General features: G+C 36.4%; 1 protein-coding gene and 1 long non-coding RNA gene across 5 annotated transcripts in view; one reads left to right on the top strand and one right to left on the bottom strand.

Moving 5' to 3' along the window:
* NUBPL (NUBP iron-sulfur cluster assembly factor, mitochondrial) overlaps positions 1 to 15,166 on the top strand; it is a 62,918-nt gene that overhangs the window by 16,978 nt on the left and 30,774 nt on the right. The window contains exons 4-6 of one of the 2 annotated variants that reach the window (XM_034417981.3): positions 5,092 to 5,182; positions 11,332 to 11,371; positions 11,460 to 11,550. In XM_034417981.3, the coding sequence (XP_034273872.2) occupies positions 5,092 to 5,182; positions 11,332 to 11,371; positions 11,460 to 11,550 (222 nt within the window). The remainder of the gene's footprint in view (positions 1 to 5,091; positions 5,183 to 11,331; positions 11,372 to 11,459; positions 11,551 to 15,166) is intronic. The other variant, XM_087874951.1, reaches the window with a different exon arrangement.
* LOC117665761 (uncharacterized) overlaps positions 4,908 to 15,166 on the bottom strand; it is a 28,263-nt gene continuing 18,004 nt past the window's right edge. For all 3 annotated transcript variants that reach the window (XR_009621399.1, XR_009621400.1, XR_004591466.2), the window contains 2 exons: positions 6,322 to 6,502; positions 4,908 to 5,154 (listed from right to left, as the gene is read on the bottom strand). This is a non-coding gene — a long non-coding RNA (uncharacterized LOC117665761). The remainder of the gene's footprint in view (positions 5,155 to 6,321; positions 6,503 to 15,166) is intronic.

The following is a 15,166-nucleotide window of genomic DNA, read 5'->3' as shown; positions in this document are numbered from 1 at the left end:
GACTTCAAAGTTACAACAGGACTGAAAAAAAAGTGATTTATGAGCATTTTTCACACTTATGACTGTTGCAGCATCCCCATGTGATCAAAATTCAGATGCTCGGCAACTGGTTCATATTTATGACCTTTGCTATGTTCCAAGGTCATGTGATCACCTTTTGTGACTTTCTGACAAGCAAATTAAATTAGTAACACAGTTGTTAAGTATATCTGTTTTCCCCATTGACTTTACTTGTCCATTAACAACAGCAGTGATTCACTTAACAAATGTGGCAAGAAAAGTTGTAAAATGGGGTAAAATTCACTTAACAGATTTCTCACTTAGAAACATAAATTTTGGGCACACTTGTGGTCGTAAGCTGAGGACTACCTGTACTACTACAAAGGCATTTGTTTAGCCTCATCTCACCATTACTGCATAAATACCTTGGGTGCCCAGGATAATTTTAAAACACCCTATTGCTTTCTGATACCAGCCCTGCCACACCATTCAGTGTTCCCAGGTTCTGTACAGCAGAGGTTCAAAATTTTTCAGATTATGACCTGTAACTGTATAGGCTTCTATATATATATGACCTGTAAAGATATAGGCTTCCATATACTTTTTCTACTCTTCTGTACCCATCTAATGTTTCTGCTCCTTATTTTGGATTCTTTCTACACAATGCAGGTAGTCTTTGATTTACGATGGGTCCTTAATGACAGACCACATTTATATGACTGTTTACAGAGTCCCATGGCTACATGACTTAAATTTACATATTTTTTTTTTGCTGAAAACCAATGTTTACAAGCAAAGATCAGTCTGCTTAATGACCGTGGCATTTGCTTTACAACCATGGTGTTTGCTTAATGAGATGGGTTACCTGGTTTACAACTGTCATGACTTATGACCGTAATGGGCAGGCTCCATTACAGGAATTAGTCAAGAACTAGCTGTTTCTAGTTCACAATTATGTGTGATATAGTAAGTCCTTCTGACATATGGGATACCAGAACCAGAACACAGCATCAAATCACTTTCAAATACTGCATATTGGTGTCACTTCTAATGGCAGATGGATAGCCCTTAGAATCTTACACTCAAAATGAATAAATACAATTAGTAGCAATGTCTGTAACAATCTGTGACAGCATCAGAAAATTAAAAAGCATGTAATGTCATCCTGCAAATTTCATGTTGATGTTTTTATCTCAGAATGTCTTATGCAAGCATATTGATCATTTGCTCACCTTGCTCTCCCCATTTACCTGCCTCTGGCATCAACAGCATTTAGTGTAACTACTGCTTATTTAGTATTATTAAGAGTACGCTGTCAGCGTTCCAAGTAATGCACCCATAGAAAGCAGAACTTTGAGACAGGTAGATTCCTCAAAGAACAATTTATTGGATACATCAGATTGGCACAACTGGTGAAAACAGACTCTGAAAGTTCTTCCAGTTTTCACCTGATTAAAAAGTAAAAGTTCCCCCTTTCCCCAAGTCATCAGTCATATTGTCCAATAGAGGTGCTGGTCAGTTGCTTGGTTACTCCACTCCTCCTCTCCCCAGCCACGTGTTGGAATGTTCTTGGTTCCCACAGAAAAACTTTTCATTTTGATTACAAATCCCCAGCTATCTTATCTCCCCCTTCCCTGTCCCTTCTTCCTTGTGGCAACCCTGAAGCCTCAAAGATGGCCTTAGCCAGGTTCGCTTCAGGGTTGACATACATAATTATAAAAGCGGGCCAGTAAAAGACCACTGGTTTCCCTGCATAAATCAACCATAATTCAATAGCTTTATTTTTGTTCAGATACAAACATTCAGGTGATAATTTGAGAAGCTTATCCAAAAGGAGAAACCGTCTTGAAGAAGAAAAAAAAAGAATGTTTGTTAATATAACGATTCTCAATGGTCCGTTGGGGCTACCTTCAGAATTTTAAAAGACAGAATATTTTTAATGATGCTTTTTATGTCCTTCCTTGTTTTACTCACATAATGAATTTCATTGGGAATGACATTTAAATATTGCCAAGCACTGACAGTACTTGAAACTTTTTAAATCCCAGATTTACAGGGATAGTCCTGATTTTGGGGAAGGAAGAGGATTCTTCCTAATGGGAGTGCCCAAGGTAGAGTGGACAGAACAGTATGGCAACCGGTAGCCATGGAAACAATGCCTTTCTATTACTCATCAAATCTTGGAGTACCTTATGGTAGAAGGTAACATAGGAATGAAAGTATTCCATCATCTATTTCCTGAATGATTGATTAGGACTACCAGTACTACTTTGCAGAAATAGAGAATAAGAAGCGAAGTTAGTGTTCCTGTTTCTCTTTGTTGACAACTAATGGATTTTTTTTGCAGACCAGGTCTGATAACCATATGATGGAGAGAGAGATTTATTGATTGTGAGTCATTTATTAAAATAGTTTGACCTGGAAATCATTTTGCACAGAGCATAGGAGCACAACAGGGAATAGGGATATTTGGAACGATTTAAGTTGTTTTGCTCCAAAAAAGCTGTTCTAAGCATCTTTGTGTCCTTTTTTCTCTGATAATTTTTGCCTGTTGTTTTAGGTGAATTAGCAGATTAATTTGTATATATGTATGAATTTTTAATATTCATGTATCTAGATTTTTACTTTTGGAAATCAAGTCAGCCTACTTATTGTACAAATTATCAGGACTACAGAAAGCATTGTGTTTAGTTTTTGTTTCTCTACCTTTTCCATTCTTCTGTTCCTTACATTTATATCCAGACTCCTCCTCCTTTCCCATCTGAAATACTTCGTAGAGGTAGTTTTTGTTTAACAACAATATGTTCAGTGATGGTTCTAGGTGATGGCAGTGCTGAAAGAATGGTAGTTAAACCCATTTCCTAAAGTTATGGCCGTTGTTGGGTGCCCACAATCACCTGATCAAAATTCAGGCATTTGATAAGCTGCCTGCTCTTACAACAGTAGGAGCACTTCAACTGCCCCCCCCCCCCCTGCCTATACTCTCCAACCCTGCCCTGGCCTTGCTCCCCTGAGCTCTGCTTGCCTGCCGTCCTGCTGCCTCCAGCTGAACTTCGCCATCTTCAATTGCCATTTTCAAATGGGGATTGGTGGAATTGCTGTCATTAAGTGATGTAGACACATGATGTCATGCTTTATGGCCACCTTGTTTAACGATGGGAATTCCAGTCCCAATTTCTGTTGCATCTTGAGGACTGCCTATATGCTGATTTCTTGATGTTATATTTACACGGTTTGAAAAACAAATACAACCAATCTAAATTTGGTATTATGGGAAGAAGCCTACAAACATATGCACAGACTCAACACATTGTACAAACATTGAACATCTCCTATGACCACTGCTAGTAAAGGAGTTGGAAAGAATTCTAGCAATCATGTTCTATGTGTCTTTCCTATATTGTTATATTTAGCATATTTATTTATGAATGTATTGCAACACAGTGGTTTTTAAACTGGGGGTATTTACCAAGAGGGTAATTTAAGCCTATCCTTTAGGAAATGACAAGACTGAGTCTGAGGGAGGGGTCAAACACATCATAAGCCAGAAGTCTCTGTGCACCCATAAGAGACCTAAGTCCAGCCCACCTTGAATGCCTGCCTTATCTCTTGCTCATTTCCCTTGACATCTGTTGGTCAGATTCTTGTAGAGAGCTTAAGCTTGCAATAAATCTTTATACTCATTTGAACTGCCTGAATCTCCTGATTTCTCCGGCGCTTGACATATCCTGAGGCAATGGAACAATTCATAATTGCTTATTTGAACCCTTGTCCTAGCAGATGAATTTTATATATACTTATTCAAAGTTATTTAATTATTTCAAAGGAGAAGAAGTAAAGCACAGAAAAATAGGTCTCGTTTTTACTCAAGGGAGCTAGCCACACAGTTATTTATGGTAAATTATACAATTATATTAACACGTACAGTATGTCAGACAAGGTAACAATAGGAAAGACAAAGGGAGTTTAATATACAAAATAATATATGCAGTTCAAACTTCTAAATCATCTTTAAACTGAGATTCCTGGCAATTCAGATAGCAAAAGAAATACTAGTTGTCAGACTGTTACAATTCCTGATTATACTTTTCTGGTATCTTTTTTTCCCCTTGCAACCATGAAATTTTGCTGTAGCCACTTTCATTATTCTTCTGTTAATTTCAAAACTATTATTATATAATTCAAAAGTACAAAAACATTCTACAAAAGCCAATGAATTTTCCAGAATAAAATTGATACATGAGATATTTTATGTTTAGAAGACTTTATAGCATGCAACTATCATATGAACTGACATTGCATTTAAGCACTTCACTAATATTTATTGAATTGAGCAATTTATTTCTGCAAACAATCTACTCAATGTGCCTACCAAATGCAAAATGGTAATGATGTTCAATTCATTAAAATTTTAAATCTATCCAAATATGGTAAAAATGTCCATGATCTTCCACTGACTTGTACCTGTGTATTTTGAACTGAGGCCCAAATAACAAAATTAAGACATGTAAAATCTTCCTTTCAATTGTCACATTAATCTGGTATAAATGCAGATCACAGTAGAGCACTTTGAAAAGCAGACTAAATGAAATTATTGAGCATCCATACCACAAACAATCTATAGGGCTTTAAACATCTACCACGTTCTTTGTCTGCTGCAAAATATAAATACGGCAAATGCCCTACAAAATATTAAATGATAAATAATAGCAAATAATTCTATTTGTATCTTCTTTCTTAACAGAATCTTCTCAGTTGCCTTTATCTTGTTACTGAAAACATTTTTTTTAACTGACCCAAATCCAACAGTAATTCTATGTTTTTGGACATAATTAGTGGTTGTGGATGAGAATGTACTTCCTATGTATCCTTTGTGTGTCTAAATTAATTCTGCAGTGGACACTGACTGAGCATGAATCACTTTATTGTGTTAAGCTACTGGAATTTTGGTGAATTTTCAGATGCCTTGCTTTAATAAGTAGCTGTTCGAGAAAATATAATTAAAACGTTGCTGTGGTTAATGTGCACAATTTTTCCTCTTTGAAGAATATGTATAATGAGGCCTGACAGATGTGCATTTTCCTTCCACAGACAAAAGCAGTTGGGTTGCTTGATGCAGATATATATGGGCCGTCCATACCAAAAATGATGAATCTGAAAGGAAATCCAGAAGTGACATCAAGTAAGTCAGTCTGGATATCACAATTTTCCTAGAAACTGAAGCTATTTTTTTTTTTTGGGTACAGGTAATCCTGGATTTACAACCATTTGTTTAGTGAATGTACAGCACTGAAAAAAGAGACTTATAGCCATTTTCCACACTTACGATCATTGCCGCATCCCCATGATCATACGATCAAAATTCAGACGCTTGGCAACTGGTTGATATTTATGACAGTTGCACTGTCCCGGGCAGTGGTGGGACTTGAATAACTTAACAACCGGTTCTCTGGCTGGGTAGGCGTGGCCAGTTTTGTGACTGGGTGGGTGACGTCACTCATCACACTCAGCCCCGCCTTCCGGCCACTCGCCTCAAAGGCAGAGGTAGGATTCAGCTGGTTGGGGCTAATCCCACCACTGGCTGGCCCCACCCATTTTTTGGCCTGATTTTTGGCCGCTTTCAGGCTGTTTTCAGGCCATTTTTTGGGCCATTTTTGGCCCAAAAATGACCCAAAATGGCCCGGAAAATAGGCCAAAAAATGAGTGGCGGCAGGGCCAGTCAGTGGTGGGATTTGGTGGTTCACCAAACTGCAGAATCTTAACTACCGGTTTTCCCAAACCGGTGCAAACCGGCAGCAGCCCACCTCTGGTCCTGGGGTCATGTGGTCATTGTAACCTTCTGGCAAACAAAGTCAATGGGGAAGCCAGATTCACTTAACAACTGTGTTACTAACTTAATGTCTGTAGAGATTCTCAGCCATCCAGGTTATGGTTGTCCCAAAGGTGTTTTTTTTTTAAATATGTCTGGACTTCCATTGTTTTTATTAAAGACATTTCACTTCTCATCCAAGAGGCTTCAGGTCAGAACTGAAGAAGCTTCTTGGATGAGAAGCGAAATGTCTTCAAGCAAAAACAAAGTCCAGTTGCCTTTTGAAAAAAAGCACCTTTGGGATTACTGATTTAACAAATGCAGTGATTCACTTAACAACTGTGGTAAAAAAGGTCGTAAAAAGGGGCAAAAGTCACTTAACAACTATCTCATTTAGTAACAGAAATTTTGAGCTCAATTGTGATCGTAAGTCGAGGACTACCTGTAAACTGCTCTGGAAGTTAAAAGTTACTTATATTTTAAAATAAAAGCAAAAAATTGAATCTATAAACCTATTGCTTGTTATGAGAACCAGCTTCTGATGTTGTTAGGATTTGTCTAACTTCCTGGAGTTCTGAGTTTTCCTGCAGCTGTTTATGCTTCTTAAATACATCGGACTGGGAGGTGCTTCTTACAACCACATGAGGAAGTTCTGAAGAGTAGAAGGAGACTTCAGGTTTCTTTTGTAGATTGCTGAAAGAGGGCCAAGAAAAAGATTCTAAATTATACATACCTAGTTTGTACAGAGGAGAGAAGTTCTGTACAGAAAGAAAACAAATAATTGCTTATTTATTACGCGTTGAAGTATTTACAAGAAAGTGCCTTCAACGTAGTTCAGGTTTCCATGGTTCTGATGTAAGCAGGTGGAGATTCCTTAGCAAACCAGATATTTTTGATAGATATTTAAAGAATAACAACAACAACAACAAAATAGCAGGTTTAAAACCAAACTAACAATTGTGGGAAATGGGGGAGGGTGAAGTTATCACTCGCAGTGCTTTTCTATTTTCCATCACAGAGATTTTGCTAACAGTGCAAGCATTTATTTCTTCGATTTTCAAGAAAAAAAATAGTGGGACTAACATTTTCAAGATTTTTTTTACACAAGGGTAGCTTGTTTTAATTTACCGACCGAGAATATAGTACAGGCCCTCAATGGAACTGTCCCTGGCTCTCACCAGTACTGAATAGTTTTTTTCCCCCTTTACTGGAATAATATACTGTTTGTTAAAACACCCTTTACACTAATGTTTCTGGGTCTTTTTTAACAGAGGTTTACTAGATAAAAATGTGTGGCTCGTAGTATGTGTAATGTTGTTTTATTTTATAATTATTATTTATTATTATTATTATTATTATTTATTGAATTTGTATACCGCTCTACTCCCGAAGGACTCAGGGCGGTGAACAGCCAAATAAAATACATATAATACAAATGTTATAAAACCATTAAAATACAATTAAATAATTGGCCCAGAAAACGAAATTTAAAACACCCCAAATTCATAAGGCAAATTTAAAATTTAAAAATTTTTAAAAAAATTAAAAAACAATTTAAAAGGGAGGTTAGGCCAGGCCGGCCTGCTGGAATAAAAATGTTTTGATGGCACGGCGGAAAGCGCACAGATCTAGGATTTTCAGGGACATCAAAGCCTGAAATTATAGAAGTTGATGCTACAAGATTTTTGGGGTTCCACAAGGTAGATTGTAATTTAAGCCACTTCATATATTGGGAGATAGTTGTTTAGCCTATGAATTTAAGGGAATCTAGAGAAATATGAACTCTTATATTAACCACCAATGATTTTTCTAATAAGACTTTGAAGTAAGTTTCTGCTTACTTTAATAGGATAAGCAATTAGGTCATTTATTAGACCTTTATCCTGTTTTGCATTCAGGAGCTCCAGGCAATGCTATTTTCCCCACAATAACTCTGGGAGGTGGATTGAGATAGTGGTTTAGTCTCAGATCAGTCAGTAGATTTCTATTGCTGAGGGTGGACATTTGTCTTCCTGCTCTGAGCCCCAAACTACCGTACATATCATTAGCAGTGGTGAAATTCAATTTTTTTTACTACCGGTTCTGTGGGCATGGCTTGGTGGGCATGACTTAGTGGGCGTGGCAGGGAAAGGATACTGCAAAATCTCCATTCCCACCCCACTCCTGGGGGAAGGATATTGCAAAATCTCCATTCTCACCCCACTCTGGGACTAGCCAGAGGTGGCATTTGCTGGTTCTCCTAACTACTCAAAATTTCTGCTATCGATTCCCCAGAACCTGTCAGAACCTGCTGGATTTCACCCCTGATCTCACAAAACATACACATTATTCAAAGATGATTTTGTGTCTCTGGGAATATGCAAAAATCAAGAATGCGTTTCTTTTCCAATTGGGAATTTAACTGTTACAGACTCAGCACATTTCTAACAGAGAGGTAGTCTAACCCTGCCAAATGTGCTGGAAGAAAAGAACAATCCTAGATAAACAGGAAGAATTGAAACATTTGAAAACTTTTCTTTGCCGAGATTAAAAAAAGAAGCAATATAGTACTGAAAATTCTAATTGTTTGAAAATGGAAAGGGAGAGGCTATTTCTATCCTTCTGTAGAAGCTGAATTTGCTTATTGAGTATAAAAATTAGTAATACTTAGTCATACTCTTCAGTTTTATGTCTGCAATATGTTACTGTAATTCACATCTCATAAAGTCTGTGCAGCTGTTACTGTAGTAGGAATACAGAGGAAAAATTCCATTATCATTTTGTTTGCCATGATAATCTTGTGTGCTCTCTCTGCTGCAGTGTTCTTTTTAAATTTCTGTATGGCGAACTAACTACTGAGTAACTGCATTGAAAGATAATTTGAGATGATGGTTGTTAATATAGATAATTGTGGAAAGTAGGAACTGCGGCAGTCTCTTAAAAATCAAATGTTCATTTTAGACATTTAAAACTGTTAATGACAATTTTATGTGTACTCGTTTCACACACATACACTGCTATCCAGGATGAGGCCATACTTTAGCAGAGAACAAGATGTATATTCAAGATATTTTCCAGAATTTATATTATAGTTCTAACTCCTGGGAGAGAAGTAACTTTTATTGAATTGTGGTTGTCTCTTCAGCAGTGGAATCACACTTGAAATTATTTCAAGCAAAGTACTAGCTGTTTCATCAATGTTCTCGTCCATTCTTTACTTTTCAGGCTTTCTTTGCAATAGAACTAGAGGAAAGAATTTAACCATTTTTGTGGCATTCTATTTAATATTTCTTTTATGCTGCTATAGACTATAAGACTATAAACTTTTCTAGACTTGCCTTTGTCTCTGTGGGGATGCAAAAGGACTATCATCATCTTAAATTAAACTAATAACCCTAAATATTTCCTAAAACATCTATTAGATGTTTGACAATACCTGTTAGGAAGGGCTGTAGGTGCTAAAGGCAATACTCACCAGGGTGGATTTGATTTAAATTGAGTTGATTTAAATCACAATTTAAATCATGATTTAAATCACTAGTAAAAAGGCTTGATTTAAATCAACTCTATTTAAATCATAATTTTTAAAGAGCAACTGTCATCTCTGCTACTCCTTTAACCCACTGTTGACTCACCGATAGTCCCAGTGTTGCAGAATATACAGCCTCATGCTACATAACTAAGCTCCGTTTCATGCTGAATAAACTAAATTATTTATGTATCTTAAATAGAAAATTATTTTACAATAGATTTTTACCCCAAAAGTTTTTTATTAAAATAAATACGATAAAAATAAAAAAAAATCCGATTTAAATAAAAAAAATCCGATTTAAATAAAAAAAATCTGATTTTTTAAAAAAAATCATTGATTTTTGTCCCCCCCTGATACTCACACATTTATTAAACACCATTAAAATGTGTTTTCTGGATTTCGATTGATAACTTTCATTCATACAAAATGATAGTCCTAGGAGATAACAACCTGTATAGGGAGGTCTCAATTAGTGCATATCACTAACGATAATGAAACCCATGAAATGGTTGCGTTATTCTAATTTGCGTTGACTTTGCTTGTCAGGGTTACAAAAGACAATCACTTGACCCCAGGGCACTGCAACGATCAGTTGCCAAGCATCTGAATTTTGATCATGTGGATGCTGCACCGATCATAAGGGTGGAAAAAAAGTCATAAGTCACTTTTTTCAGGGCTGTTTTATAGACCAAGACAAATCCAAAAACGCTAAGGAATTCCTGGAAGCTTGTCATTCAGCAAATCAGTCATCCATAGACACATAAAGATTAACCATATTTATACATATTCAAAAAAGTCAAGGAAAGAAAAAAATCCAGAGCACATTACTTTCCAGCAGCCAACACCAGATAAACAGGATTAACACCTAACAAGCAGAAAATAATCAAGGAAGCACCAAGGAGAAACCACATCCCCTTCAATACTGGCAAGGCATGGTGCTGTATATAAATAGAGAGCAACCCCACACTCATCAGCACTGGTATTACCTAGTCAGGTATTGAAATGTCTTCAAGCAAACACCCAAGCCCAAAAAGCACCAACAGACTCCCGAGTTACAGAGTAGTTGTAGAAAGCAAAATAGGAACAAAAACATTCTAAATATTATTTCTAAAGATAATGTTACACCGACAAAAATATCTTTATTATCTTTTAAAGTATTTGAAAGTAGTGGTGGTGGTGGTTTTGCTTTTTAATGGATTATAACCTGCCATGAGATCAAGGTAAATCTCATGAATATTTAAAATAAGTAAATCAAATGAACAAAGGACAAGCTGGAGGATAAACTCATATCCAAACTATACCTGCTTCTCCTATATTCTGCACTAGTTTTGAACACCCATTTGATTAGTGTCTAGTATCCCAATAGCAACTACGCATGCGCTAGCCTCAAATGTGTGTACACTGCAGTAACTGAATTCTGTCTTGCATTAAATATGATCTGGTATCAATTTATAATTCACACTGAATCGAACATTGCACTCTTCAAGCTTCAAATAATCACAACCTGTCTATATATGAAGTTTCTTAGCAACATTGTAGGATACTGCTGGTTTTGTACAATTCCTACAATTTCCTATAATTCCTACTCCTGGTACAATTAATTTCCTCTTGTTGAAGCATTTTGGCAAAAAGTTCCGTGGTCATAGATTAAAATGTCCCAAAGATGGTTTTTCAAGAGGCAACTGGACTTTCTGGTTCTTCTTTGAATACGTTTCACTTCCAAGAAGCTTCTTCTTGGTGGTCAAAGAAAAATCAGAAAGTCCAGTTGACTCTTGAAAAAGCACTTTTGGGACAACCATGACCTAGATGACTGAGAATCTCCATAAACACTCATAGATTAAAATATTGAACATCTTGTTATATCCACCAGAAGTCAAGCTCAACACAACAGTTTTTGTTTTTTAGATTAGATGCGATCTGTACAAGGAGCCTCTATTTTACAACTATTTACATTGAGAGGATTTGAATAAATTTTCCTAAAATTGATCCTTAAAAATAATTTCTGTTCTAGAAAACCTAATGAGACCTCTTGTGAACTATGGAATTTCATGGTAAGCCCTTTATCTTTGTTTCTATTTACTTTTTATATTTTATTGTTGGTATCATGTCTGAATGTTGGAAAAATGCCTTTGATTCTAGTATGTCTATGGGTTTCTTGGTGGAAGAGACTGCACCAATTGTCTGGAGAGGACTCATGGTAATGTCAGCTATAGAGAAATTACTGAGACAGGTAAAACATGTTTTAAGTTAACTTCATTGGTGATAATAACCCTACAATAAAACAATTTCTAACCATGTTTATATCAAATGTATTGTCAATGTTTTAATACAGTATGGAAGGCTTGAAAACATAATAGCAAAACATTTTACTTTGTTAGCAAATATATAATTCAATATTTAAAATTAAACTTAATGAAACTGCCCTCGAACTTTCTGCAGATCTTGGCTTCAGATGGAATGAATATAGCAGCTCATTAACACTTTTAGATACTAATCTGCAACACAGAAATGGAATTTTCATAGCTATAAGGAAAGGCAAGGAAAGCATATGTTTTGACTGCAGAAGTTTTTTTTTTAAATTATTAAATCTCTGAGATCTGTTGGTAGCTCTAGGAAATACTTCTGCCTGAAATCCCAGAAAGTTTCTGACAGTCATTATAAACCAGTCTTCCTCCTCATGACACTTTTCAAATGTATTGGATCTACAGCAACCATATCTATATAATCTTTCTTCCTGTCTCGCAATAGTTGTCTGATATTTTTCTGAACTGCAGATGAAAAGTTTGACCTTTCTGACACCTTATTTTGAATGTGTCCACCCCTAATAAAGAAATTGTATCTGACATCATAGAATTTAGGCTTTTTCATCCTATAAGTGAAGTGCAGTAATAAAACTCAACATCTGATGACAAAACATATAATATTTAATATTACTAGCTATTATGGAAAAAGTGGAAGACATTAATGGTACTATCTTCAACTGTTGAAATGCTGTCAGCTTTAATTTATTCAAAAATCTTAAAGATAAGATCTTTCAGTATATTGCTAAAAGTAATCTTTTGTGGCAATTACTTATGACAGAAGGAAAAAAAACCCTAAATTGCACAAACAGTGGTGAGTTCTTCTCTTTCTCTCGTTTGATTCCTCTCTGGAGCCCTCCCAATCTTTTGCAGAACTTCCAAAGAAAATTAAGGGGTTATGAAAGGAGCTGCAGGAACAATGGAGAACTTCCATTTTCCTGGTTCCATTAACATGCCCTTCTACAGCCAGAGTGTCCTTTCGATATACCGTATTTTCCGGCGTATAAGATGACTTTTTAACACATAAAAATCTTCTCAAAAGTCGGGGGTCGTCTTATATGCCGGGTGTCGTTCTCCTGTAACCAGGCAGACCAGCCCGAAAGGCTCTAACGAGCCTTAAATGGCTCTGGTGATCCAAGCTCTGACGATCTGCTAATCAGGCAACTCAGCTGGGATCGCCAGAGCCATGTAAAAGGAAAAAACTTTTTTCCTTTCACATGGCTCTGGCGATCCAAGCTCTGACGATCTGCTAATCAGGCAACTCAGCTGGGATCGCCAGAGCCATGTAAAAGGAAAAAAGTTTTCCCCCTCCAGCTTGCTTACCTTAGCTGCTAGTCGCAACGCTTGCCTTGCTTCGCTTGCCTGAATCCATTCCATCAGCAAGCCACTCCCTGCCTGCAATCAAGCAGGCAGGGAGTTGTAGACTTCAACTCCCAGAATTCCTCAGCCAGCAAAACAAAACTGGCTGAGGAATTCTGGGAGTTGAAGTCTACAAGTCTTAAAGTTGCCAAGGTTGGAGACCCCTGTTCTATTGGGTAAGGTTAATAGTTAATTGGGGTTATTTTTAGTTGTTCTTTTTTAGACCTAGCCATTTAAAGTTTAGGAAGTTTTAAATTTAGCTTTCATATAAAAATAAAAATAAAATAAAATAAAATAATATTTGTGCACCTTTCTGAGATTTAATGTGTTTTTGTAGTGTTTCACTCTAACTACACAAACACACAAAATCTCACAAAGCTGTATGTGGAATTTTGTGTGTGTAAAGTGTGAAAGTTGGGTTTTTGGGCTTTTTGTGGCTGTGTGAGGTTCCTGCTTGTTGCAGGGGCCATTTTGGGTCTAGCACAGCTGCTTTTACATTGTGGGTGAGCCAGTTGTGTTGTGTTATGTGGGTGTAAAGTGTGAAAGTTGTTTTTTTGGGCTTTTTGTGGCTGTGTGAGGTTCCTGCTTGTTGCAGGGGCCATTTTGGGTCTAGCATAGCTGCTTTTACATTGTGGGTGAGCCAGTTGATGTTTTTTAATTTTTATTTGGTGTGCGTTGGAAGAGGGGTAGTCTTATACGGCGAGTATAACCCAAACCCTATATTTTAACAGGAAAATTCGGGGGTCGTCTTATATGCCCAGTCGTCTTATACGCCAGAAAATACGGTATAAGTAGGTCCCAATTAATGGGGTTAATGAAACCTATGAAATGGTTGCATTATTCAAATTCACATTATTTAAAGTGATATTTCAATGGAAAATAGGATAATTGGTTCCAGCTTGACAAAAATAGGCAATAAAATTTTTTAAACATAAATTTTTATGTCTCTTAATGAAGTGCTGTGTAACAGTAAAAGAGGACAAACCCATAAACAAAGCGTACTTGCTATCTTCTGTATTCTGCTGTAGCTCTTCAAAATAAACTTTTTTGAGTTTTCTCCCAACAGAATCTTCTTTTCTGTTTTGCACAAATGACAATTAGCGTCTAAACCCCAAGAGCAACTGTGGCATGTGCTAGCCTCAATACATGTATGGTAGCTTTCCAGTAGCTGAATCTTGGCCCACAACTTGTTATCAATTTATAAATCACACTAAATCAAATATTGTGCTGTTTGAAACTCTCACTAATCATTGCCTACATACATAGATGTCAATTCCCCAGTAATCCTAAACCGCAGCAATAGTTATGCTGGCTGGGTAATTCTGAAGGGCACCAAATTGGAAAAAGGTTTCACTAATGGAAGAACTTCAAGCAGTGAAAACAGAACATTTGATTCCAATTATAAATGTTTTTAATATACTTGACAGGGTTGGAGTGGACCTGATTACATATGGCAGTATTCTGAAGTCAGAATCAAAATGTAGATTTGGGTGCTAATGTTAGCGCTTACTTTTCTAAGGAGACCAAGGATTAATTGATTATAGGAAGAGACGTGGGATGATGTTTGAGGAACTGCAATATTACTTTAGTCAATGGGATTCCCAATTGGGAAGCAGATGGCAGTTTCTTCTCGCGCATTTGATAATGATATATACTGAGTCTGTTGTTACCTAGCAACTAAAAAATAGTTTTACTCTACACATTTAGAAGCAAAAAGAAATATAGTCCCTTGACATAAGGGCCATTAATGATTTTCCCATAGTGATTGCAGAAAGCTTTAATGAGGACTTTCCCTCTAATCAGGCTTTTTTCCTCTTTTGTGTATAAACTAGGATTTTTTAAATAGTATCTCAGGACAATTTGGGTACCTTTATCAGCTTGCCTGAAGATCCAAGAAAGAAGATAAAATCTGTTATAGCATTAGGTTTTATTACCAGACAATTGATACCATTCACTACACTACTTTTAAAGAGTTATAAATATTACTTGTAGCAATAGTTTGTTACCAATGATTTGTTTATTAATTTTCTGATCAGAGTATGGTATTGTGTAATGAGTATTTATTCAGACATCCTAGGCATTAGTTTAAATAAATCATTTTGTTTCAGTTTGATTCTAAATCTCTCCCCACCTTTTGTCATGGATCAGATTAGGATTAGAGCTGTTTTCATTGTTTTATTCTAAACA

Source organism: Pantherophis guttatus, chromosome 1, assembly GCF_059756535.1.
Source record: "Pantherophis guttatus breed Tessera chromosome 1, ASM5975653v1, whole genome shotgun sequence".
In the NCBI taxonomy this organism is placed as follows: Eukaryota; Metazoa; Chordata; class Lepidosauria; order Squamata; family Colubridae; genus Pantherophis; species Pantherophis guttatus.
Note: the sequence above shows the minus strand (reverse complement) of the source record. Positions and strands in the feature narration are given on the sequence as shown.